Source organism: Sparus aurata, chromosome 4, assembly GCF_900880675.1.
Source record: "Sparus aurata chromosome 4, fSpaAur1.1, whole genome shotgun sequence".
Taxonomy (NCBI): Eukaryota; Metazoa; Chordata; class Actinopteri; order Spariformes; family Sparidae; genus Sparus; species Sparus aurata.
Window position 1 is genome coordinate 37,874,443 of NC_044190.1, and position 25,882 is coordinate 37,900,324.

At 42.5% G+C, this 25,882-nt stretch overlaps 1 protein-coding gene across 1 annotated transcript; it reads right to left on the reverse strand.

The window, feature by feature from the left end:
* LOC115579756 (cadherin-related family member 5-like) lies at positions 1-11,039 on the reverse strand. The gene is made up of 14 exons (XM_030413422.1): positions 10,922-11,039; positions 9,674-9,846; positions 8,402-8,461; positions 8,222-8,311; positions 7,828-7,914; positions 7,592-7,696; positions 7,324-7,509; positions 4,858-4,948; positions 4,597-4,694; positions 4,313-4,519; positions 3,891-4,004; positions 3,741-3,807; positions 3,452-3,612; positions 1-2,308 (listed from the first exon to the last, which is right to left on the reverse strand). The coding sequence occupies exons 1-14, from the start codon at positions 11,010-11,012 to the stop codon at positions 1,712-1,714; spliced, it is 2,127 nt and encodes a 708-aa protein (XP_030269282.1). The 5' UTR covers positions 11,013-11,039; the 3' UTR covers positions 1-1,711.
* Between the last annotated feature and the right edge of the window lie 14,843 nt (positions 11,040-25,882).

The window sequence follows — 25,882 nt, forward strand, 5'->3', positions numbered from 1 at the left end:
CTCAACAAACCCTTCAAACTTTATTATTCCCTCGATCGCTTTAATGTACAAAAAGTCAACTTCACATTAACCACAGTATATTTATCCATAAAAGTAGTTATTTTAAAATAAAATAAAATAGAGTCCACATAAAACCGTCCTCTCAGCTGTTTAGTATTCAGTAGATAAAGTTTGTCTTCACATGTTTCACTATAAAATCCAGAACACTTCTGGTTCAGTTTAGTAAAGCTCGTACAGAAAGTGTGCAGAGTGGAGATGAGACTGAAATAATCACAGCACTGCAGTGACCTCTTTCACTGTGCACACACATCTATCGTCAGTCTGTGGCCCGTTTGTGGCCCGTTTGCTGGTCCGCTTGGCTTCCCGACCCGACTGGAGGTGAAGTGAATAAAATCTTCTATATCGTCAAACACAAATCCTGTAAACTAAAGTACATTTTCATAAAATTCGATGAAGTTATTCGGGAACAAACTGATAAAATAAATAAAGGGAATCTGATAAATAATCATTGTTACCACTTCCTACAAGGCAACATTTATAACAGGATTATTAAAGGTTAATAAATTATTTACTAGATCAGCTCATCTGGACGGATCACCTGATGTAGCTGGAGTTGTTTTCAAACGCAATAACACCAGAAAAAAATATAAAGAAGCCTCCAAATTCTAAACTGAGTCGATAAAACATTATTCTCACTGTTTCATGAGCTGAAACTTGTTATTTTTCATTATTATTATTTACAAAAGGGTGTAAATAACATCTTTTCAGATCAGTTTGGGATCTTCGGGGCTTCTGGGAATTTCGTTTGTTGACCGTTAGCTGCAACTCGAGCTGCAAATACAGTTAATAGAATTAAGAGATTTAGCAAAAACTACAAACTTTTGATGGTTCCAGCTTCTCAAATGTGTTTCTTCACTTGATGTTTTAATAAATATAATTCCTTTTTGTTCTGAACTGTTGGCGAGACATTTGAAGACGTCACATTTGGCTTCAGAAGATTGTGACGGGCGCTTTTTTTTCCTGTTTCTTCTTGTGTTTTATAGGCAAAACAATTATTTGATTAACTGAGAAATGAATCTGCAGATTGAAAAGAATCCATAATGAAACGTGAGTCACAGCTCTCGTTAAAACTAAATGACTCCCTTCATAAATGATGCCTTTGTAGAAAGTGGTATCAAGAAATCTTTGTTCGTCGCCCACCAGATGCTGAATCATGACTTGGATCTTATTTTAGTAGTTTTGGTTTCGACGAAGAAATCAGTCCAGTGACTCGGTGGTTCCCAGCATCTGGTCTGTGGGCCGGTACCGGACACAGAACACGAGGAATTGGGATATTTTTGCAGTAAATTCTTGACTTTGAGTCCGTGCTGCGTTGTTTCTGCTACAGCAGGTCGTCTGTTTGTGAGGTAATCATCGTATTACCAAGAAGAATGACAACCAGAACTACCAAAATAAGACCAAAGAAACACCAGATGGGGTTTCAGTTGTGGAGCAGAGTTTGTTTCATCACTCTGTATTCTGAGATACTCACAGTAGAAAACAAACTGTTTGGGTCGGTGGTTTTCTTGAGGTGTGGCAGGTATCTGGAGGTGTAGGGCTGCTGACACTTCTGCTTCGGGCCGTCGACTCCACAAAGTGACATGAAAACAAACAGCTCAGTTTCGTGAACGTTTCCTCCGACTCAAGTTTGACCTCTGACCTCTGAGCTGTGTCAGCCCTCCCGCTCCTCACTTCCCTTCTTTTGTTCTGAGCTGCCTCCATCGTCCTGCTCCTCGCCGGGCTCTGTGTTCTGGTTCTCCTGCCCGCCGTCAGACTCTCTCAGCGGGGCTGCCGGGTCTCTGACAACTCCCTCCATCTCCACCTCTCCCTCCAGCTCCTCCTCCGTCTCCTCCTCCACCCGGCCTACAGTGTCTGGGATAATCTCCACCTCGATGTCGGAGGAGTCCTCGATCTCCTTGAACCACACCGTCTTCTGGCCCTCCTTCCTCCTCTGCCGGGTCAGGATGGATCTGGAGCTGTACTCGTCCCCGTCTCCTCGGCCTCTCCTGGACTGCCTCACCGAGGGGCTCCCCTTGGGGACGTGGTTGGTGTAGACGCCACAGGAGGAGCAGTGGCGGTTCCGTCTCTCCAGGGGGATGACCCGGCCTCGCGGCTGGGGGAAGGTGCTCCGTCTGGGGACGACGTTGTTCAAGCGCCTGGCAACCCCGCGGCCGTGGTCGCCCTCGTTCTGGAAGCCGTCGTTGGTGTACTGCAGGGAGTCCCTGTGGCCGGAGCGCGGCTGGTCGGACTTCAGGCAGGGGCCCAGGCACTACAGCAGGAGAGAGGCCCCTCATTAATACAGCACTTAATGAAGCATGGAGGATATGAAGGCATTGTTCAAGGTTACAGATGCCAGTGAGCTAGGTCCATTTGTTCTGCTCTAACACAGAGCCCTTCTGTGGGTTCAGCTGATAAATATTCATCACAGCCACACAGGAGGAGCTCCTGAAACAGCTGAGTCTGTCTGTGATGTAACTGTTACTGTACGGGACGCCGCGGTGACACCGTGAGAGCCAGCGACTCAGGACCGAGGGGAAATATTCACAGTTTACATGGAGCGTGTTATCGTTATTTTACAGGCGACTGTCAATGTTTTCTTTCAGCGTCAGTAAAATGACTCTTTGTTTTTGCTTTCAGTTATTTTAGTAACACCAGAGTGACACTAAATGATGCTGTGCTCAAGTCAAAGACGGAGGATTCAAACCTCAAAAATGTTTCACATGCAAGACGCCAAATATGAACAACAAACTGGGCAGAACGTGACAACAAGAAGTGTGATGTGTGAGTAAACCCTCAGCAGGTCCAATCAGTTTTGGGTTCTCAGAGCTTTTATTTATTTTTTCTTCTTAGAGTTAAACAAGAAGATGGAGACCACTCTCACGTCTCTGCAGTGTGGAGCTGGTGCCGGCTATTAGCTTAGCTTAGCTTAGCATAAATACTGGAAGCTGCAGGAAACAGCTAGTCTGTTAAAAATATGTCTGCCAACAACTTGATAATAGACATGTTGGATCTCATTTGTTTAACAACCTGTACGACAACAGAAATAGAACATTTATTATTACATTAAAATTGAAATATTATGAATTAATTTTGGTAGTTATACAACATGTTCGTTATTGATTTGTTTTCACTTTAAACAGAGTCAGAGTCTGTTTCCCTGCTTCCAGTCTTCAAGCTAAGCTACGCTAATCACCTCCATATTTTCCACACATATGAGTCGTATTGATCTTCTCGTCCGACTCTCTGCAAGAAAGCCAAATACCAAAGTATTCCTTTCATATAGGAACACAATAATCACATGTGGATGTAAAAACATGAGCTAAAACAAGAAGCTTTGTGGTGTTTACACGATCGCAACGCCTGAAAACACAGTTAATCTGAAAACAGCTCAGAGAAGAAACTTCTGACCAACCTCACATATTTTGTCGATGCTGCCGCTTCCCTTGTACAAGCGGGAAATCAAGAAGCCGATGACGATGAGGCAGAGGACCAGCAGAGCCGCCATCACCAGGCCCAGGAGCGCCATGTCGCCCGGACGGTACCCGACGTTGGAGGGAGACGGGATCGCCACGGCTACAGGGGGAAGATGAGAAGATTACACCTGCAGGATACCATCACTCAGTACACAGCGGCCATTACTGTGATGAAACTGTCACCAGTCAGTCAGTCAGTGTGAGAGGTGATAACTGAGATCGTCTCACCTGGTATGACCTGAACAGAGAGGGCAGCTGTTCCGAACTCTCCCGTCGCTACGTCGACCGCTCTGAGCTGCATTCAGAACACAAGCCAACAAGTTTTGTAAGATGTAAAGACGTCTTTATTTTTTATGCGCTTGATTAATAAAAAGTCACCTGAAGCGCGAAGGACTCCGTCTTCACGACTCGCTTCAGGATCACGAAGCCATCGGAGGTCACGTTGACGTAGCTGCTGTACTGAACCTCGTACTTCACGTCTGGATTCACACCCTGACACACACACACACACACACACACACACACACAGATAAAACACACAGAGAAGATGATTAAAGGATTTTAAGCGGCATTTAAAGCTGCTTTTGATGATTTCTGACCACTAGGGGGCAGACAGAGACAGATCCGTCCGGCTCTCTCCCTGATTCACGATCAGATTATCAGTTTTTTATGGCTGACGGGTTTGAAAACAACATAAACTCACACTGAAAGACATTTTTAGTTGTTTTAACATGTGGAACAACAGAATAACAGTGAGAAGTTTTGAATATGAAACTATGAGTCACATGAAGACGACTCACAGCGGCGAAGTCCTCGTCCCGAGCTCGGACTCTGAAGGGCCGGTTGGTGCTCCGGTCCCGGAGGATCATGCTCTCTGGGACCGAGTTGCTGTAGATGAATCCTTCGTATCGCTCCCGCTCAAATCGAGGAGGGTTCCTGCTCTTCTTCATCACCTCGATGGTCACCTGAGTCACCGCGAACTGATCCCTGTTGGTCACCTGTGACGCCTGATGAGAAGTGAGTTAGACCAAACGTATTCCCATCCAAACCCCGACAGAACAACCAGGAAGAGGAGGTCGTTTACCAGAACTGTGAGAGTTATCGGGCCCACGATGTCAGCAGCCTTCGTCATGGTGATGTTTCCTGTTTCCTCGTCGATCTGGAAAATGTTTCCCTCGTTTCCTGATGAAAGAAAAACTCGACGTTAAGATTCAAAATGTTCAAAACATTTCCATAATTTTAAAAGTTTGAAGGAACTTTGTCTAGTTTGTTTTCACAGGTTTTATATTACTGCTGCTTTTATACTCTGGTTCTGTTTGTACTCTGGTTCAGGTTCTGTTCAGACCTCGCAGGATTCTGTAGCTGATCAGCTCGCTCCGGTTCTTGTCTCCGTCCTTGGCGAACACCGGACCAGGTTCCAGCACCAGCGGACCCTCCTGTGGAGTATAAACCATCAGTGGGGAGGAAATTCTCTTTACCTAAGTAACTTTTATCACCTTAATTATGTAATTATAATGTGGAAAATGTTCCCAAAGCAGTAAAACGTTCCCTGTGACCTACACCTATCAGTCACTCAAAGCAGGATTCTAATTGGACTGAAACTAATCTGATCGTTTTCTGCATTGGTTGATTGTGATGATGTCATCTTTGGTGCTGCTCGTGTCCCGTGTGAAACCCAAAGTGAACGCTGAGTCATTTATTTAATCCAGAACACCGATCTCCTCTAAAAGCCAACAGAGTAGTTTTACTGTCTGAAACAAACTGTGACTGAAAAGTGGAAATATTCTTTTAAATATCTGAGAAACAATAAATTCTCTAAGTCTGAGTGGAAAAAGACGTAAAACAAAACTAAAACTGTCACAGTCCCGTTGATTAAAACTTGTTGTCTGTCTTTGTGTTGGGCTGATTTTCAGAACCTCTCCGGACCGACTGCAGGTGGAGAGACTGACTCCTGATGGAGGAGTGGAAGCAGCTGGGGTCATTTCCCTCTCAGCCAATCAGGGAGTGACGACGCCCCTTTTAGTGAAGGCTTAAAACAGGTGGGGAACGACACCCAGGTGGTTCTGACCCTGACTCACTGAGAACCTCGGCCCATTAGACCAGACAGAAACTCTGGTCTGTTCAGGTCTTGTTATGTTTGATTCGCTGCTTCACATCATTCTAGTGAGGAAACTGTGTTTGTTCAGGAACCCTGTGAAACCTGAAGCCCCGACACACCTTGTAGGAGCACATTTCAGTTTGATTATCTTCTGAATGCTCGACTAGAGCCTCAGCATGCTGTGGATCTTTTGGCTGTAGAAGGAAACGTACTTTCCCGTCAGCCAACCCGTCACACTGATACCGTGTCACCTGCAGATCGACAGTTCATGTTTTCCAGCAGAATGCAATCGTGCAGGGCAGAATATCTCCTTCAGTGCACAAAGACGAGGTGAAATATACAAATAACAGAAGAAAAAGCGTGTACGTAGAGCTCACTGAAGTGTTCACTACTTTCTGCAAAACAATACTGACCCTGCCTTCCATTACCCAGAATACCACACTGATTAGTACACCAGAAACAGATTTATGCTGTGTGTCAGTTCAGGGTCTGCATCCTCTGAAGGACTCGGCCTTTGTGGTCTTTGAAGGCGAGTCCTTCAGAGAGACCTTGTTAACCTCCTCAGCCGTTGTTAAATGTGACGGTCTAGCCTTTGGAGCATTTCCTGGTTGCGTCACCAGATGTTTTACCCTTACATCACGATTTCTGCTGCCCAGGCCTGTGAAAGTGACGATCTACACCACGTGATGTCCCCATTTTCTCTCTTTCTTTCTTCTTTTTTGGGCGCGCAAAGAATCCTGGGATATGTGAGGCCACGAAGGATCATAGCGGTGCATCCTCCAAAAACAGGGAGAAGAAGGAGCATCTGGAGGAGCCTTCAGACTGGGACAGCCTTCACGTGGTGTTGTGACGGAACTGGCCTTCAAATGCTCCTCTGAAGGATGCAGACCCTGAATTGCGACGCAGCATTACGGTCAAAGTTCAAGGCGACTGTCCCAATGTTGTGCACACTGCAGGCAACAGTACGTACTTTTATAAGCTGCAGTACGTACTAAAAGTAAAAAGGAAATGTTTGCGATTTAGAATGCACCCCAAGTTTTGAAGGGACCGCCTCTCGCTGCTCGTCACACCTTAACTACGCTCTCAGCTGCTCGTAGTTCCTCAGAGGACGCTGATTGGTTCAGTGGTCGGTCACACAGTTTGAAGTCTCGTGATCCGGCTTCCTCACAACGCAACAACAAATCTGCTGTTTGTTTCCTCACGATAACGAGATAAATGAGAAACTGAGCCTTTTTAACTGAAGATAACACGGTTATAATTAGGGCTGCCCCCAAATAGTTGACCAGGCACTGGTCAACCAAAAACTCATTAGCCAACCAAAATTTCATTGGTCTACTGGTCGCAGGAAAAAAAACTTAAAATGCAGGAGGGGTTTTAATTTGAAGGGCCAGATACAGGAAGTCGCGACGCTCACTCACTGTCAGTATTTATTTTTTAACAGGGCAGGTCTCTTCAACATCGCGGTTAGACAGTTAACAATTAATAGCCAACCATGTCGGGAAAGACGTCTAAAATATAGGATACATTTTGAAAAGAAGAAGCATGACCCCAAGAAGGTGACATGCAAACTTTGCAAGAAAAACTTTGCCTATCACTCCTCCACAATGAACATGTTGTAACACCTTAAAAATGTATATATATATATATAGTTGTAATATAACTCAGGTTCCGGACTTTGTACAGGTGCTGTGAGGCGAGCGATGACAGACTGACCTCCTTCTCGGTGAGGTTGACTCGTCCTCTGTAGCCGCCGCTCACGCACAGTTTGGCGATCCCCAAGTTGGTCCTCAGACACGGCTGGAACCAGGGTGGCCGGTTGTCGACGTCCTTCACGTGCACCGTGATGGAGGCCACGGACGTGAAGAAGGGCTCGTCGGACGCCGAACCGTTGAACGTGTCCTGGAACATGTGAGACGGGTCACGGGTCAAAGGTCAAAGAGGAGCAGCTGCCTGGAGCTTCTGTAACGGCGGAGTTCTGTACCTGCACGTGAAGAACCAGAGCGATCTTCTGCACCACATCGTAGTCCAGAAGGCTTTTCACGATGATCTTTGGACTGTTGATGCTTTCAAGACGGAAATATTTATCCTAATTTAACAGAAAAGAAAAGACAAATAATACGTTATGTTACGTTAATACGCTGTTTTAAATCTCAGTATTGTGGATCATAAAGAACAGAACCACTGAGTCCAGTCCAGCATCCCATCGTGTGTTCTTACTGTGGCGGACTCTAAGCGATAGTACAGCGGTTCTGAGTCGACGTCTGTGGCTTCAATCAGTCCGACGGTGGAGTTTACCGTCGTGAGCTGCAGGAGAGAAAAACTCAGAGTCAACATCAAACCTGGAACCAGAACTCATGTACTCGAGTAAATGTATCAGTACCACAGTGTAAAAGTATTAATTTACAATCCATCAATCAATTTATTTACTTTACAAGCTGTCGGGTAATTTAATCTTCCATTACATTACCGGATGATCAACATCTGGACAGAGTTTAATTTATAACAATGTTTATTTTTATGTTTCACGTAAATAATCTGAAAAGTAACTAGTAACTAAAGCTCTTTGTATACTTAGTTACTCTTCCACCGCTGCAGCTGTTACACCTCTCACCTCGTTCACTTCCAGTACAAAGTGGTTCTGAGCGAAGTTTGGCGGGTTATCGTTCACGTTTTCTACCAGAACTTCAACAGACTCGTTCACCTGCAGGAGAGAGTCAAACAGTGTCGTGACCCTTTTTTAAAAATGACGTCAGCTTCTTTGTTGTGGTTCTGAGTTTGGGTTTATACTCACAGATCTGGACCCGACTCTGCTGCACTGGACCCAAACCACCAGAGCTGCAGTGGACAGAGACTGACAGACACACACAGCTGTTATATACACAAACATCATCAACACCAGAACTGATGAAAGTCCAGTTCTCATGATCCTGTACAGGAATGTTAATATAAATAAAGTCTTGATTTATATATAATTAAATAAATAAATTGCTAAAATCTCCTGTTTTAAAGTTTTCCTCTGTTTATAAAGAAACTGTTTGTTCATTTTAATTTTGTTAATTGTTTAAATCAAATCCTTTAAAGTCTCTCACTGAAAACAACAACAGAAGATGTAGTCTGATGATGTCATGAAGCAGCGTGGCATCATGGGAGTTGTAGTCGTCTTTGATAAACAGCCACAGATGAAAATCAATCTAGTTCAAATGTTCACGGACGAGTTAAAGTTTTAAAGTTTTATTCATGTTGAGTCAAATTCTTGGATGTTTTCTCTGACATGAGTTTAAACACATTACCTGGAATAAAACGATGTTCAGGGAACATTCAGGATAATAATCAGAATAATAAGACAAGAACACGACAAAAGGTGTAACAAGTTTTGTTGTTTTTGGACATTTTAATGCAGAAATGTTGCATATTGTACCTTTAAAGCCTGTCGATGATTCCTGGCTATCTTCACAGAACGTATGAAAGAAGGAAGAGTCATTACGTCACTGAAACTTGCTTTGGTGTCGGTCTGTATTGAAGTCTATGAGAGAAACACACTAAAACCCAACAGATCCACACAGTCTGACCTCTGATGAAGAAATCCTCCAGACAAATTAAAGAAACAACTTCAGAGAGAAACGTGATAACTGATTCTTTTAAGCTGATGTGTTGGGTTTTACTGTGTTTCTCTCATAGACTTCAATACAGTCGCCACCAAAGACGAGATCCACTGACGTGATGACTCTTTCTTCTTCTTCAGGTTCCTGAACTGTCATCAGGAAGTGAATCACAGCTGCACTTAGCCCTGATTGGCTCTCCTCTGTCCAATCAGGTCATTTAAAGTTATTTTGAAATTCCCTCAGCTGGATTATCTCATCGATGCCGCCATCTTTGTTTTCAAACACTTTTTATTTGAACTACATTTTGTTCAAATCATCCTGAAAGACAGTTTGTCCAAAACAACACGTGAAATATGGAGTGATTATCTCCATTTGTCCAGTTTGAACATTATTTACATCACATGGGATTAAACTGGATCAAACAGACATTAGTTTATTGTTGATGTTTAATCGATACCCACCTCGTAGTCGAGTCCCTTCTTCACCATCAGAGCGTTTCCTTGCAGGTAGAACAGATCTTCAGGGTTCACTGTGACCGTCAGAGTCACATCATCCACCGAGCTGATCTTCACCAGCTGGACGTCCGCCGTGTTGTTCTCAGGGACCGTCACCGGGCCCGGCGGAACCGTGCACACTGAGAGAGGAGAGAGGCAGCGGGTCAGTCAGATCGGTTCTGAAACATTCAGGATCTTCAGGACGGTTACGAACTGAAGAGGGAAAGATTTACAACATCCTGACTCGTATTTAAAGGAACAGTTGAAGTGAAGCCTGTCGTCTCTGAATGCTAACTCAAGCAGCTTGTTAGCTTAGCTTAGCTTAGCTTAGCTTAGCTTAGCATAAAGACTCTCTCTCTCTCTCTGCTGTAAATCTGCTTCATGTTTTTTAAATCGATGATGTTTATACGAGGCTGCAGCCCGACGTCCTGCATCATGGATGAACCTGAAAACAAATTCTAGTGTCTGTTTGTGTGGAGGATGTTTCTTTAAAGGTGCAGTCCGTACTTTTAGGTAAAGACATTTTAATGAGAAGAGAAAGATCTTCACTGACAAACAAACTGAATCATTAAACTCTCTTTGTGTTCATGACTGAATGAACTGAATAAACAAACTGACCTTAAAGAACAAAACAGTTTAAACTGTTTTACTTTGTTTACATGTGGCGGACCCTGCCACCTTTTGTAGCTTCACACAGTGTTCTCAGACCTGATCTTCTTCTGAGAACAGCTTGTTGATTCACTCATGGAAACAATAAATATTTCTATTCCCTCATTTTTATTGTAAAGATTAAAATCCTGAGTTTGAATTTCTTCTCTAAATCTACATAGCGCCCCTTTAAATTAAATTCTAAAGAGCAGTGGTGCCCAACCTGAGGTTCAGGACCCCAAACAGGCCCCCAAAAGTGACAAGGTTTACAAAGTTTACAAAGTTTTGTTAATTATTCTGACTTTTGTCTAATTTCTGTTTCTTCTTTCTAAACACTGGATCCCTCGAGCTGTTCAGGCCTCTCAACATCTTTCAATACAAACAAAAGAATCACTTTCCACTTCTGTTCATGTGGAGTCACAGTTAGACAAGTTTAAAGTTTTTGCAGCAGCGCTTTAAAGGAACAACAGGAGACATCAGCTGTCCGCCTCCCTGCAGCCTCGACCACATCACCTCCTGCCTCCAGAGACCGACGGCGGCCTCCGACCTGATCAGAGCTCTACTCACGTCTCTCAGCCCGACAAACTGTACAAAAGCAGACGGCGACGATGCATCCGAGGAGAACGTTCCCAGGTTTACTCTTCGATTTCAGTTCCATGTCCTGATTTCAGACGCACCAACAAATGAAGTCCCGGAGGAGGATGAGGAGCCCGTGGTACCAGCTGGTACTCGGCCACATAATGCCCCGTCTGTGCTGCCCGGCGAGTGGGAGTCGACTACAGTTGCAATGTTTGTGACTTCATCTTACGGGCACATATTGCATGAAGCGCCTGCCAGCAGAGGACTCGCTGCCCTCCTACTAAAATACTTGCATCTGTTTTAGCCGGATGGGTCATTCTGTGGCCCTGATGCATCCTGGGAGGAATCCAGCCGAGGAATGTTGGGAACATTGACGACAAGAGCTGATAAAAGTTGATGAATGATGTCAGTGAGTGCTGAGTGTGATATTTCACTCAGGAGGAACTTTTAAATGACGAGCAGGAACAAGACGTGAGTGAAACTGAGAGAATCTATTGTTTCTTTAACAACTTTAAAGGAGCAGTTCACCTAAAAATTGAAATCAAGTCATCATATCCTCACCTTAATGCTGACGCCAGATGTTTTAATTTCACTTTACTTTTATTTCATTTTGCAAAGTCATTAAAGAAAAACAGAGCTTGTTTCAGTTCGTAGCCTCGTCCCTTCACTGTGTGGTCGTCGACACAGCTAACTATTCTTATTTCGCAGCCGTCAGCATCATTAATATCAGTTTATTTTCACCTTCACTGATCTGTTTCTCCCACTACACTCGTTCTGGGGTCTGCTGTAATAACCTTCTTCATGAATATTTGTTCCAAAGATAACTGAAGTGTGTGTGACGCCACAACATCTGTATGAGATCCCTGCAGGCCGAGTTTCTTCCTGGGAATTTAGAAGATGCATTAGGTGATCCGGTGTCGCCTGTGTGGGGCTTTGTTAAAGGGATATTCCGGTGTAAATTTAATCCATGGTCTAAATCACAGTGAAACTGTGTTAGACTCCCTCTCGAGAGATCAAGTTAGCAGACCGCTAATTTACGGAGTTTTATCAACCTCAGAAACGACCGCACGACAACAATACACTGCAGTAAATGGATCCAAATACAAACCGCCACCAAAAAGCCACAAATAATGCTCAGAACAGCACCAAACTTCAGCAACAGTACAAATAGGGGCTCAGCACATAGTCCGGGGCATCTAACCTCCGCTAGCTTAGCTGGATTTCTACTGAAAAGCTGACTAAATTTACCACTCTTCTGCAGCAGCTTCCTGTTGACGGGAAGTCCCGACGAGTCGATTACCGAGTGCAGTAGAGTTCCGCGGCTCATGGATGAAAATGTATGATTATGACTCCATGGAAAAGCAATCAAAGTTCATATGTGTCTTACCTGCCAGTTTATAACAGTTATTATCGAGAGCGGACAGGGAAAAGAACGGAATTGAGCATTTCTAACTGCACTCGGTAATCGACTCGTCGGGACTTCCCCGACCCGGAAGCTGATGGAGGAGAGTTGAAATCTGTTTTTAGCTTCACAATAGAAATCCAGCTAAGCTAGCGGAGGTTAGATGCCCCGGACTATGTGCTGAGACCCTATTTGTACTGTAGCTGAAGTTTGGTGCTGTTCTGAGCATTATTTGTGGCTTTTTGGTGTCGGTTTATATTTGGATCCATTTACTGCAGTGTATTGTTGTCGTGCGGTCGTTTCTGAGGTTGATAAAACTCCGTAAATTAGCGGTCTGCTAACTTGATCTCTCCAGAGGGAGTCTAACACAGTTTCACGGTGATTTAGACCATGGATTAAACTTACACCGGAATATCCCTTTAAGTAGATTAAAATCTATTTCGACTTTTTTTGACATGAGCTCTTCACCGTAGCTGCTAAGAGTGGGTGCTCGGTCTGAATAATAATGTTTTGTGGACTTCTTTAATGTTGCTGAAACAATCCGGTCCACATGGCGACGCTGTCAGAACGGAAGGTTTCAGAAAACAGAAGCTGTTTAGGAACATTTTCAAACAATAATTCGACGTGTGTGTTGTGTTTTTACAGGTTTACATCAGCTGAGCGTCACGCAGGAAGTCATAAAGTGCAGAGAGACGACTGACGTGTTGGATTTAGTCTTTTCGTGGGACAACATGTGTCACATGGTGTCCGTCTCATCCTCTAACACGCTGCTGTGACACACCGTCTGATCCCAGAACAGTGACGATGACAGAAACTTACACTGGCACAAACTGGGACACACACCAGCTTCACATGTGGACAAGGCACCGCTGTGAACACGCCAGGCTGTCATACATCACACCAAGTACTCACACACACGCACACACACACACACACACACACACACACACACACTGCCCCTCCTCCCCTCCACCTCCTCTGTGTGGGAACAACGAGCTCACAGTGTCATGTAAAGCTCATACATTATGTTTGCATGCAGAGATGCTCCTCACTAACACTGAACACACACACACACACACACACACACACACACACACACATTATTTCTATCATTGTTTGTTATGTTCCCATGTGACCAGCAGGAGGAGCCTTTACATCAGCAGCTGTCAGCTTCTCCATCCAAATCATCAACACAACTTTATTCATTCCTGCAGGTTCGATTATCAGAAACACAACAAACTGGAGGGAAACAATCTGAAAAATGTTCATAATCTTAATCTGACAAACAAAAACAAAACACACAAAGTGATAAACAAGATTTAACCCTTTGACGTCAGATCCAGATGTTTTTCACATCTTCTTCTGCAGTTATATTACAGTTTTTCTCAATTGCTAAAACACAATTTCTGAAACCTTGCTCCATTTTCTGAAAACATTAAACACAAATCCTCAGCTTCAAGCACTATTTACAAAACCTCTGACTCCTCGTGCAAAATGAAACTTTCGCCTCAAAACAGATTTTTTTGGCATAGACACCTTTATTAAGCAGTAGACAGATAGGAAATATGGGAGGGAGAGGGGGATGTGACATGCAGCAAAGTACTTCCGGCCGGAATCGAACCGGGGTTAGCTGCATTCATGGCATGCGCTCTAACCACTCGACCACCTGCGCACCCCTCAAAACAGATTTACCTGTGCTCAAAACCAAAAACTGCTCTCAAGTCATAAACAAAGTGATCAGAATGATACACACTATCAAGCAGTCAGTAAACAATACACCAAAACGTTGTTCAAATCATATAGTTCTCAAGGAGAAGTACATTTTTAATCTCAAAACAAATGTCATATTTTTCCGTCATTGTCTTTTGATGAATGAAAACATGTTCTATCACAGTAGCACAAAATTGATTAGAAATTATACTCTGCTTTGCTCTGCGCATTTTCTTTTGTTCCTCCTCCTCCTTGTACCCTTATTCTTACAGCATCTGCATCTCACAGACTCGTCCTTTGTTTCTGTGATACTGTAATTCTTGTTCTTTGTTGATATGAACCTGCAACCAGTCAAAATCTATTGAGCAGTCAGTACTGTAAACAAATGGAAAGCACAATGTTCAGGGCCAGACAATGTGTTTATTGTACAGTATACAGCCTACAATGCACTGTACTACAGTGTACAACACAAAAATCAAAGGAGTAAACGTGATCAATGTGCTTCTTCTTGTCTTTGGCCGGGTCAGGACAGAGCACTTCGTCCACATCACAAGCAATATTTTCCCTCCTGAGGCGACGGAGCTCTGAACTGGCTGATATTGGTTGTGTCACATGATTTGAAACAAGTGAAATCAATTTTGAGTGGTTGTGTTTAATCAATGACGTGTGTTCTCTTTTTGTATTTGTATCAGTATGGATGACATGTGCATTAGAGTGCAGAATGTGTTCTGAGAATGAGAATGTGTTTAGAGTTCTGCTGAAAAGTCTAAGTGAGATCAGCAAATTGTGTTTTACCGTGTGAAATGGTTGAAGGTATCGACAACAGACTGCACAATCCGCTAAATGAGTTCAGGCAACTGCGAGCTTTGTTCAGCCAGTGGGTTTTAGTGTTTTAGCAACTGAGAAAAACTGCAATATATTAGAACCAACAAACAAACAAACAAACGTTCATTGGGTTTCTCAGAACCAGAACCTTTTGCTCCGCTGACTGACAGTCTGATGGACCGAGACATTCTGTGTTCTAACTTCACTTTGAGAGTGAGCGAGACGCCGGCGCTCCTCGTGGACTGATAACGGATCAGTTTGACATTTTGGGAAAATGTTTGTTTTCTGTCTGACTGAGAGTTAAATGAGGAGACGTGACATCAGTCGGTGTTTTTATCTCCGAGGAGTTTTGAGCTGAAACAATAAAAAAAACATGTATTTTAGGTTCTATATTCAAAAGCTCTATGTGACTGTTGCTCTCACACTAAAGGAATATTTCAAAGTTGTGACGAGTCGATCGAAGCAGCTGCAAGAAACTTCACATCTTAGTTGATTCTGGCGGCTCCTGAGGACAAAAGAATTAAAAAAATGGGAAATAAAGTTGTTTTAGTGCCGTTCGACCAGACGAGAGACGACATTACATATATGAGGTGTATTTCAACACTTTCAAACTAAATAAACATTCTTGAGAAAATCTGCTGTCACAATAGTCTTGATATAAACCAGATAACGTGACAGAACGACATTAATATGACACACACGTTTAAAAAGAGAGCGTGAAAAGATTATTTATTCAGGTAAAAAGATAATTTCCTGTTTTAATTTGATGACTGCGAAACATTCAACGATTTAAACATGTTGCCAAATTTCCTTGTTGGATGTTCAGGACACATTTCAGCCGAGTCCAGCAGTGAAAACTGGATTGACGACGAAGAATCACTGAAGTGAGGAAATCCAGCTCAGAGGGCCAAACTTAAATAATCATGAGTAAAAAAAAAAGTATTCAGAATTCAGCCACAGGGTTTTTTAAGGTCCCATGAATTTAATATAACACAGAACATCCAGAAGCAGAAGTTCTGAGTTCTGGTTCCGTCAGTCGGGTCGTGTTTCCTGTTGCTTCAGTCTGTTGATGTCTGACGCTCAACAGAAACACCTGTGAGTGTGTTTCCCTCATGGAAGCTAACTTTAGCATGCTACATTAAATATATTAATCTAAACTTCACCCTCAATTGATGTGAAGTGAAGAATTTTATCCATATTTTACACGATTAGAGACAAAAAAAAACTATTTTCCGTCGACAACAGAGTTTATAAGAAGTGTTTTCAGCCTCACGTCGCTGCGAGTGTGGAAACTTGATCCTGTTTGTGTCTGTGACACAAACCTTTGGACTTTTTCACTGGACTGACCTACTTTTATCTAATAACTTGTGCAGTGTTGGTGAATGATGTAACTCAGAGTTGGTGGGGTTTAGCAGAAAGCTAATCTCATTACAGAGCGACTTAATAGAATTCTTGTTCCGCCTGAAGCAACGAAAAAAGACGAAGGCGTCAGTTTAACACCGTCTTCATCGGCATTACTGATGTAAGTGCTGCTTCTCAGAGTCGAGGTGGGAATGTTAATAAATAATGAAATATAGAAAAGAAAATGACTTCAGTTATCAGATCAGAGGTTGTTGAGAGGACGACAAACATTCACAAAGAAGAAAAGTTATTTATAGTGAAAATCAGTCGTGGAAGAAGTAAAAATACTCTTTTACAAGTAAAAGTACAAATGTATTATCAGTTAGATGTGCTGAAAGTAACAAAAGTAAAAAAAAAACAACCACTTTTATGGCAACAGATTGTTGTGTTGGAGCTAATTGGATAAACTTTACAGTACGGTGGCCCTGAGAGCTCAAACTACATCATACTGCGAGACAATTCATGCAAACAGACAAAGAAAATGTCTTCACAGCTTTGTGTGATTGTTGGTCCCATACTAAAGGAATATTTCAAAATTCTGGCAAGACGATCGAAGCGGCGAGTCTCAAAACCAACCAGCACGTCTAAAGCTCGATAATTAAAGCAGCTTCAAGGAACTTTAGGATGAAAACGGTGAAACAAAGTTGTTTTAATGCCGTTTGAACAGACAAACAGATGAAGAAAACGTCTTCGCCAGTTTGACAGAAAATAAAAAAACAACCAAAAACAGAAACGTGATGTAAACGCAAACAAGAGACACTAAAAAAAGTCTCAAAACCTCAAAACTCTATTTACATTTTCACTGTTTTAGTCAGAAGAGTTTCTGCCTGTCGACAAGCCCGACCCAACATTTAAATCCTGGAACACAGACTCATATCTCTTTAAAATAATTCTAGAAATTTGTTCTGCTACAAAAACAGACATATTCACGTCCGGACCGGCGCTCCGGCTCTGATCCGATGTGGAAGAACGATGTGTTTTGTTCGTGGGGTTGCTGTGACGTCGGTCCGGCTCTGATGAAACACAGACAGACGATGTTCCTGCCGGGAGTCACCTGGTCCGACCGGCTGACCCGATGACATCACACACGCTGTATTATGGGATGTGGGACTGTCACAGAGCGGCCTCTGACAACAGAAGTGAGCTGGTGACCTTTGACCCACAGAGCAGCAGACGGGCCTCTTGATTCTTCCCATTCGTACGTACCAGACTGTGACTCAACGCTCTTCATGTTTTTATCAAAGGTTTTCTTTCAAATCAAATGAAAATGAGGAGGTTTTTGGTATCTGCAGCTCGACTACAGCGAGTTTCAGCTCGTCGTTTATCCGTCCAGACAAAAGATTCCTCTCATGATGTCATATTTGCTCTACGAGACGTCTGAAGAAGAAAAAACAATCATGGATGCACTGATAAATTGTGCATAAACGGGACCTGCAGGGTGATTATACTCTAATCATCTACTGGACCAGCACCAGCCCTGGACAGTCTTTGGAAGTGTGAGACTGCTGTGTATTATTAGCCACTCACAAGCGACCTATTGAGTTGTTTAGGGAATTAGAAGAAGAGAAGAAGAAACTCCACACAAAGACATCCTGCTCCCTGAATCGACCCGGTGAAGCGACGGTGCTGCCTGCTGATCCACCGTCCTGCAACTCAGAGTATTTGTTAACCAAGACGTCTCCGAACTCTGATCTTTGTGAACGAAAACAAGAGAACAGATGTGAGAATTGATTACCAAGTCTTGGTGATAGTGTGGGTTCATTTTGCTGCTACATTATTGACATGAATAATGACTTAAAGGGATATTCCGGTGTAAGTTTAATCCATGGTCTAAATCACCGTGAAACTGTGTTAGACTCCCTCTCGAGAGATCAAGTTAGCAGACCGCTAATTTACGGAGTTTTATCAACCTCAGAAACGACCGCACGACAACAATACACTGCAGTAAATGGATCCAAATATAAACCGCCACCAAAAAGCCACAAATAATGCTCAGAACAGCACCAAACTTCAGCAACAGTACAAATAGGGTCTCAGCACATAGTCCGGGGCATCTAACCTCCGCTAGCTTAGCTGAATTTCTATTGTGAAGCTAAAAACAGAGTTCAACTCTCCTCCATCAGCTTCCGGGTCGGGGAAGTCCCGACGCGATGATTACCGAGTGCGGTTAGAAATGCTCAATTCCGTTCTTTTCCCTGTCCGCTCTCGATAATAACTGTTATAAACTGGCAGGTAAGAAACATATGAACTTTGATTGCTTTTCCATGGAATCATAATCACACATTTTCATCCATGAGCCGCGGAACTCTACTGCACTCGGTAATCGACTCGTCGGGACTTCCCGTCAACAGGAAGCTGCTGCAGAAGAGTGGTAAATTTAGTCAGCTTTTCAGTAGAAATCCAGCTAAGCTAGCGGAGGTTAGATTCCCCGGACTAAGTGCTGAGACCCTATTTGTACTGTTGCTGAAGTTTGGTGCTGTTCTGAGCATTATTTGTGGCTTTTTGGTGGCGGTTTATATTTGGATCCATTTACTGCAGTGTATTGTTGTCCTGCGGTCGTTTCTGAGGTTGATAAAACTCTGTAAATTAGCGGTCTGCTAACTTGATCTCTCGAGAGGGAGTCTAACACAGTTTCACGGTGATTTAGACCATGGATTAAACTTACACCGGAATATCCCTTTAATGTCCACGTTGTGATTTAAAAGTGCTGCTACCAGCCCGGCGGGAGTTCTGTGGGTCAAGTGCTCTCGAGCCACTTGACGATGGTTTCACAGGTCGGCCTGCCCCTGATGGTTTCCTGATGCTGCAGGTCGATGTAAGATGAGACCTCCTACTGAGCTGCTGCTGAAGTGAATGAGTGCCGCTTTTAGATTTCAACAAGATATATATTTTTAAAAAAAGGTGGGAGCTTCTTGTTTCATCTGAGAATTTATGAGTTGGTTTTGAAAAATTCATAAGAAGCCAGGAGCGCTGCGAGACAGAGCTGACTGATGGGATACGGCTAATTACTGAAGGACAGTGTGTGTGTGTGTGTGTGTGTGTGTGTGTGTGTGTGTGTGTGTGAGTGATGAAACCTGACCACATGATTGAGATTAATGACCTGCAGCGGTCGCTCAGAGACGAGAGGTGAAGATAAATAAAGACGGATGAAAACACTCGAAGTCTGATGGATAGAAAAAGTCAAAATGTCAGACAGACGACAGGAAAACACCAGCAGAGAGAAGGAGAGGAAGACAAACAGTCAGGTAAAAGGTGAGTGGAGACAATTAAAGATGGCAGCAGGAAAAAAACACTCGTCTCTAAACCCGTCTGACATTTTCACATTTTATCTTCTTAACACGGTGACGCGCTCAGATTTGGACCAGATCCGCTCCGATGTGGTTTTATTAATAAGTTTTTCAAAAAAAGGAACCATCACTTATTAATGTCTTCTGCTTTATGACTCATGCTGTATTTTAGAAGTCTGATGCACGAACCTAAGGAGGTCTGTTGAAACAGAGCCTGGTCGGGTGATGAGTTCATGTGTCGATGCAGAAAGAAAGTTGTAACGCAACTTTAGTCTGTTTTCCATCTGGATGTGGAGCAAAATTGGGCCCAAAATTCTCAGAAAATCAGCAAAAGAAAGTCAAAGTTTGTTTTGTCAAAGGTGCCAAGAAGAGGGTGCAACCAGGTGAGGTTATTAAAAGAAAGGCTGTGAATAAAGAAACTGAAAACATGCTCTTTATATTTACTTCTGCTGACTTCCTCCTTTGCTGCTGTAATTCTTACGACGGCCACCGGAGGTCGTGTTGTGCCGGCTTCCTCCGACAATCCAAAGACATGAAAATAAAGTCAGGTTAATCAGTAACTCTAAACTGTGTGTAGGTGTGAATGTGAGCGTTAATATATGTATGATGAACTTATGATGCGACTTGTCCCGTGTGTTCCTCGCCGTCGTCCATCGTCAGCTGGGATCGGCTCCGGCTCCGACCCAGGACAGGATTGGATTGGATGGATTCTCCGGCTGTGTCCTTGATCGAGGCACTGAATGAGATCCGGACGTGGCTAATTTCTAAACGTTAAAAATGTCAAATGCAATGAACAACTTTCACTCTGTTTCAGTGGTTCTGATAAATAAAGATTCCTCCTCAACATTCACGTCGGATCTCCTGGTGTTTTGTTTTCCATCCCTCCTCTCTGACCTGCGCTTGTTTACTGGTCGTTAATCCTGTTTTGACTCGTTAAGACGCCGACGCGTGCACACACATGTTGATGGGCGGCGGCTCGATAGATAAAAAGGGCATCACACCTCCCTCGAAGGTGTTTAGTTCAGCTGACAGGGTTCACCAGCGACCCCCAAACTGATTTAACCAGGATTAAACCTCAGAAAGGCTCAATAACACGAACGTAAGAGTGTGTGCATGAAGAAAAACACTCGACGCACTCGAGCCCCGAGGCTGTTGCTCAAATCAAGGAATGCATTTATTAATGAGAGCGCTCACGTAAGAAGAAAGAAGCCCAAGATGATAAATAACTTTTGAATTCATGACCGTCGATATCAGCACCAGGAGGCCCGCAGAAACAGAACCTGATGACGTGAGAACCAGTTTGCTCGAAACACGTCCCGACAGTCTGAAGAAAAACACGACGCCCTTCCCTTTTCCAGACTCCCCGTGAGAGCGTAAATCTGTCACGTTCACCTGCATGAATACTAAAAAAACACTTTAATCCAAACACGATGTTTCTCTGATCTTAAAGGTCATATTGATCACATTCCTATAAAAACAAATCTAATCATTTCAGAGCATTTTAGAGAAGAGAGATCATATTTCCCCGTCCTCGCTTTCACTCCACTGGCTGATGGTATCTTTGAGAATTCATCTTAAAGTCTTTTTAATCATCTGCACATAATCTGACTTCCTCATACATCAGTGATGCTTCTCATCCGACGTCCCATCCTGCAGAAAGTCTCTGGTGAAGCTGCTCTCTGACATCAGCCAGAAGTCCCAAAAATTAATTAGCTGCAACAACTTTAATCTTTTAGTGCATAACATCAAATCTGTTGCATCTTCATTATTATTCTTATACTTCATCAGTTTTTGCTTTATTTTGTGTGCGTTTCTCTCATTTATTGCAGTTGCTTCTCGTTTTAATCTCCACATATTATTCATTGTCACGTCTCCTTCTGTCCCGTCTTTGTTCAGCACTGTTTGCTACATCTTTGCATGAAAGGTGCGTTATAAATAAAGTTATTATTTAAGTTATTATTATAATAAACTGACAACCACTTGAGAGGACAGACGATTCGAGCGATGGTGGTGTTGAGACGTGAGCTCAGTGGAAGGAGGAAACATCTTCCAGCAATAAAAACCACCAGAAGGCGCCGCTCAGAGTCTCCTCGCCATCTCACATGACCTCTCCGCCATTTTCAAAATGTCCTCCACTTGTCCTGTGGTCGTATCGCCCCCTGTGACTACCAGAGGTGTTGCTCTGTTGGTCTGTCACCTTTAGCTTTTAGCAAACGTGCAGAAACACAAACTAAATGAGTTTCATCCATCAACCAAAACCTCCTTCTCTTTGTCTTTGAATTAATCATATTATCGAGGTTATTACAACATCACACCGCTTCTCTTTAGCCGCAGACTCTCATCTCGCCGACGACTCTCAACCACAATCTCCTCTCTGGCAGGAAATCTTTAAACATGACGCTGCATTTTTAAGCTTTGCTTCATTAAGACTGGAGCGTGCTTCAGAAGTGATTCTGTTAATTGAAAAGAGCAGACTCCATTCAATTTTACATCCTGCTCTCATTTATTTAACGAGCTCAAGTGAGAGGAAGCGATTATCTCTCACGGTTTCCTTTATTTCACGGCGATCTTTCTTCCTCTTTATATATATATATGTATTCAGCTCAAAGGATTGAGGGCGAGTTAAACATCTGCGTTGTGATTTTCGAGGCGTGTGTGCTGTTCTGCTTTCCCTCCTGAGGCTCTGCGACAATGTGTGAAAAGCTAATTGCTGCTGACTTTTTATTCTAATGATATTCATGCCACAGGAGCAGCCGAGGCACGAACACCTTTACACTCGGATCAAAAGTAACGTTCCTTTAAAAAAAAAGAAGAAGAAGAAGAAAACTCGTCAGCTGTTTGCAGACATGTGACGTGGGGTGAAAAGAGAAAACCTCTCTGCCCTCAGCTGAAAGAAAATTCAAGAGCTAAGATTAGATTCTTAGAAGTTTAAAAATATTCGATCATTGAAGTTTTGGCTTCGTGTTGAAAAATAACAAACAAAGTGTTAAAGTCCAGGATCAGCCGGTGTGTCGGGTCATCGAGTCCAAGTAAACAATCATTTCAGATGCAGGCTGTAAAAAAATATGTATTTCTTAAGAGATGTGCACAAAGAAGTGGAAATAAATCTAATAAATCAAAGTAGAAGAAGAAGAAGAATATGTAGATGATGTTTGTCAAGTGAATAAAGTCTCAGTTTGTTGTGATTAAACTTTAAATCTCATGTAGTTTTGTGTTAAAGCGCTCAGTGAGCTACGTCGTCTCACCAACACCAACATGGAGCCGACTGGATCCACAATAACAACATCTGCAGTTCTGTGACAGCAGAGCTGGTTCTGGTTCAGTTCTGTGACAGCAGAGCTGGTTCTGGTTCAGTTCTGTGAGCTGCTGATAAACAGGAGCAGCTCTACGATGTTTCAGTCAGGAGACGACGTCACTAACGACTCTGTGTCATCTTTATAGTGACGTATTCTCACAGTCTGATGTTTCATCATCTGTGTGATTGATGACACAATTCAAACAGGATCAATACTTCATCTGTCTCTCTTTGTTCACTACCAGGCGAAGGTTTTATCAGATGAGGTCCAGTGAAGGATAAAAACACTCGTTCTCCTCAGCTCTACCTCCTTCAGAACTGATGAGAAGTTGTATGAAACTTTTTTGAATCACCGTACGTTTAATCATAGAAGAGAATGAATGGTTGTTCTGAGTGTGAGACAGAAGCTCGTGTCTCACACTCAGAGAGGCAGACGGCGATCAGAGGTGGAGGATTTAGATTTGTGTCTCTGCAGGAAGCTGAGAGAAAAGTTCAGCGACAGGAAACTAGATTCAAGAGGAGGAAGAGCACGAATGAAAAGTAGGAATATGATATTAATATGAAGCAGTATTAACAGTACAGCACCCACAGCTGCTGCCTTCATCCAAAAATCTATTTTTCAGCTTTTGCTTGTCTTTGAACTCCTCCTCCGGCTCGGTCGCCTCTCAGTCCTCCTCTCACACTTCCACTCCTCCGCCGGCCTTTAGACGATCTGTAGGTGAACAACCTGAACTTCTTTCTTCTTCATGTGATTTCATCCTGCTATGACGACTCAAACCCTCTCTGCCTCGGCTCGTTCGCCCACAGCAACACCTTCCTCCTCAAATCTTCAGGCATTATTACATTCGTGCTGCTGAAACAACAGAGAACTGTGATAATTCAAACCTCCCGTTGGAGAGAAAGTACATTTACTGCATTTAATCACAGCTTTTTTTTACAAATACATTTATTTCACAGCTGTGTTTACTCGTGTTTTGTCTTAAGCAATACAGTAATGAATAAATTCATACGCTCATGGCGGTGGCTGCCATGCGAGGAGCCACGACTACAAAGGTCACAAAACGACTACAAAGATTCACGAAACGACTACAAAGAGTCACAAAAACAACTACAAAGAGTCACAAAAACAACTACAGAGACATAAAATGACTACAAAGAGTCACGCAACGACTACAAAGATTCACGAAACAACTACAAAGATTCACTAAACGACTACAGGGACATGAAATGACTACAAAGAGACACGAAATGACTACAGAGACATAAAATGACAACGAAGAGTCACAAAACGACTACAAAGAGACATGAAATGACTCTCAAGAGTCACAAAAACAACTACAAAGATTCACGAAACAACTACAAAGATTCACGAAACGACTACAGAGACATGAAATGACTACAAAGAGACACGAAATGACTACAGAGACATAAAATGACAACGAAGAGTCACAAAACGACTACAAAGAGACATGAAATGACTATAAAGAGTCACAAAAACAACTACAAAGATTCACGAAACAACTACAAAGATTCACGAAACGACTACAGAGACATGAAATGACTACAAAGAGACACGAAATGACTACAGAGACATAAAATGACAACAAAGAGTCACAAAACGACTACAAAGAGACATGAAATGACTATAAAGAGTCACAAAAACAACTACAAAGATTCACAAAATGACTACAAAGAGTGAAGAAACGACTACAAAGAGTCACAAAAACAACTACAAAGAGACAAGAAACGACTACAAAGAGACATAAAACAACTACAGAAATCGGCAACACAACCACAAACAGATGGAAAATGATGACAAAGTCACGCAAAAGCAGCTAGAGAGACCCACAAAACGAGACACAAAACACCTTCAAAGAGACAGAGATGAAAAATGACTACAGAAACACACACAACCAATACTGGAAACTGCAAATCGATGCACATAATGACTAAAAAAAGACTACAATCATCTCTGTCAGTCCGGGTGTGTTCCTGCTGTGTTGGAGGGTCAGGAGGTCGTTATGTGTCTGTACTGAGGGGCCCATTGTCTCATTATCCATCCATGATTATAGCCTGTAGTTTGGTTCTTTCCCAAGGACACTTTGACATGCAGACCGGGGGAATTGAACCAGTGACCTTCCGATAACAAGACGCTGGCTCTGCCCCTGAGCCACAGTCGGGTTCAAATCATTCATCTGTTTTTTTCTTCATTTAATACCTATAATTCTTTTGGTGTCGTTTACACAGAGGCAGTTTTGGTTTCAGGATGTGATATTGTTTGATTTGTGGTCGTAACTCTCCTCATTGAAACTTGTTTTCTCTTTGATCGAAGTGTTTTTAGCTTCATTTGGGTGAAATGTTCCTTTAAATGAGAACTTTAACAGTGTGATATTAGTTCCTTAATAAAACATCTGAATACTGTCTCCATCACAATGACTGTAACAGGTGTTTCTGCAGGTTTGAGGATTAACATGATTTACTTCAAGATATGATGTAATCAGATTACAGATAATAAAAATAATAATATACTAGTGTGTAACTTCCTTTCTTATTCTTATTTTCTCTCGTCTTCGTCTGCATGTTTATATCGAGATTATCCAAATGTAATGGAAAGTAATCAAGTTACATTACATTATAACACTGTGATACTTGGATGATGTAACTGACTACAGGTCTTCAATATTCAGATGTAGCTCACATGTAACTGAAGTGTTAAAATATGTCGCTGACTTTAAATGTGTAGATTTGCAGTTTTTCCAAAGTGGTTCGGAGTATATTACTTTTTACTCCATTACAGCACATTTATCTGACTGAATTAGTTACTAGTTACTTTACAGATCCACACTTTTAAAACACAATAATCTAATAAATCATAATATATCAGAGTTAACTTCACCAAAGTAATATTTTAACATGATATATTTAATTTTACTCAAGTATGACTGTAAAATACTTCGTTCCAAGTGTAATCAGAGTATTTCTGCACTGTGCTGCGAAGGTATTACTGTTCTTCTTCAACCTCTGAGATG

Bases quoted from the DNA above. Each gene is read 5' to 3' on its own strand.
- LOC115579756 (XM_030413422.1), bottom strand. From the start codon at position 11,012: ATGGAACTGAAATCGAAGAGTAAACCTGGGAACGTTCTCCTCGGATGC. The intron at 7,510-7,591 runs GTACAGAACTCC...CACATGTTCCAG, and splicing joins CTCTGGTTCTTCACGTGCAG to GACACGTTCAACGGTTCGGC. The intron at 3,613-3,740 runs GTGAGACGATCT...TTCCCCCTGTAG, and splicing joins CTCTGTTCAGGTCATACCAG to CCGTGGCGATCCCGTCTCCC.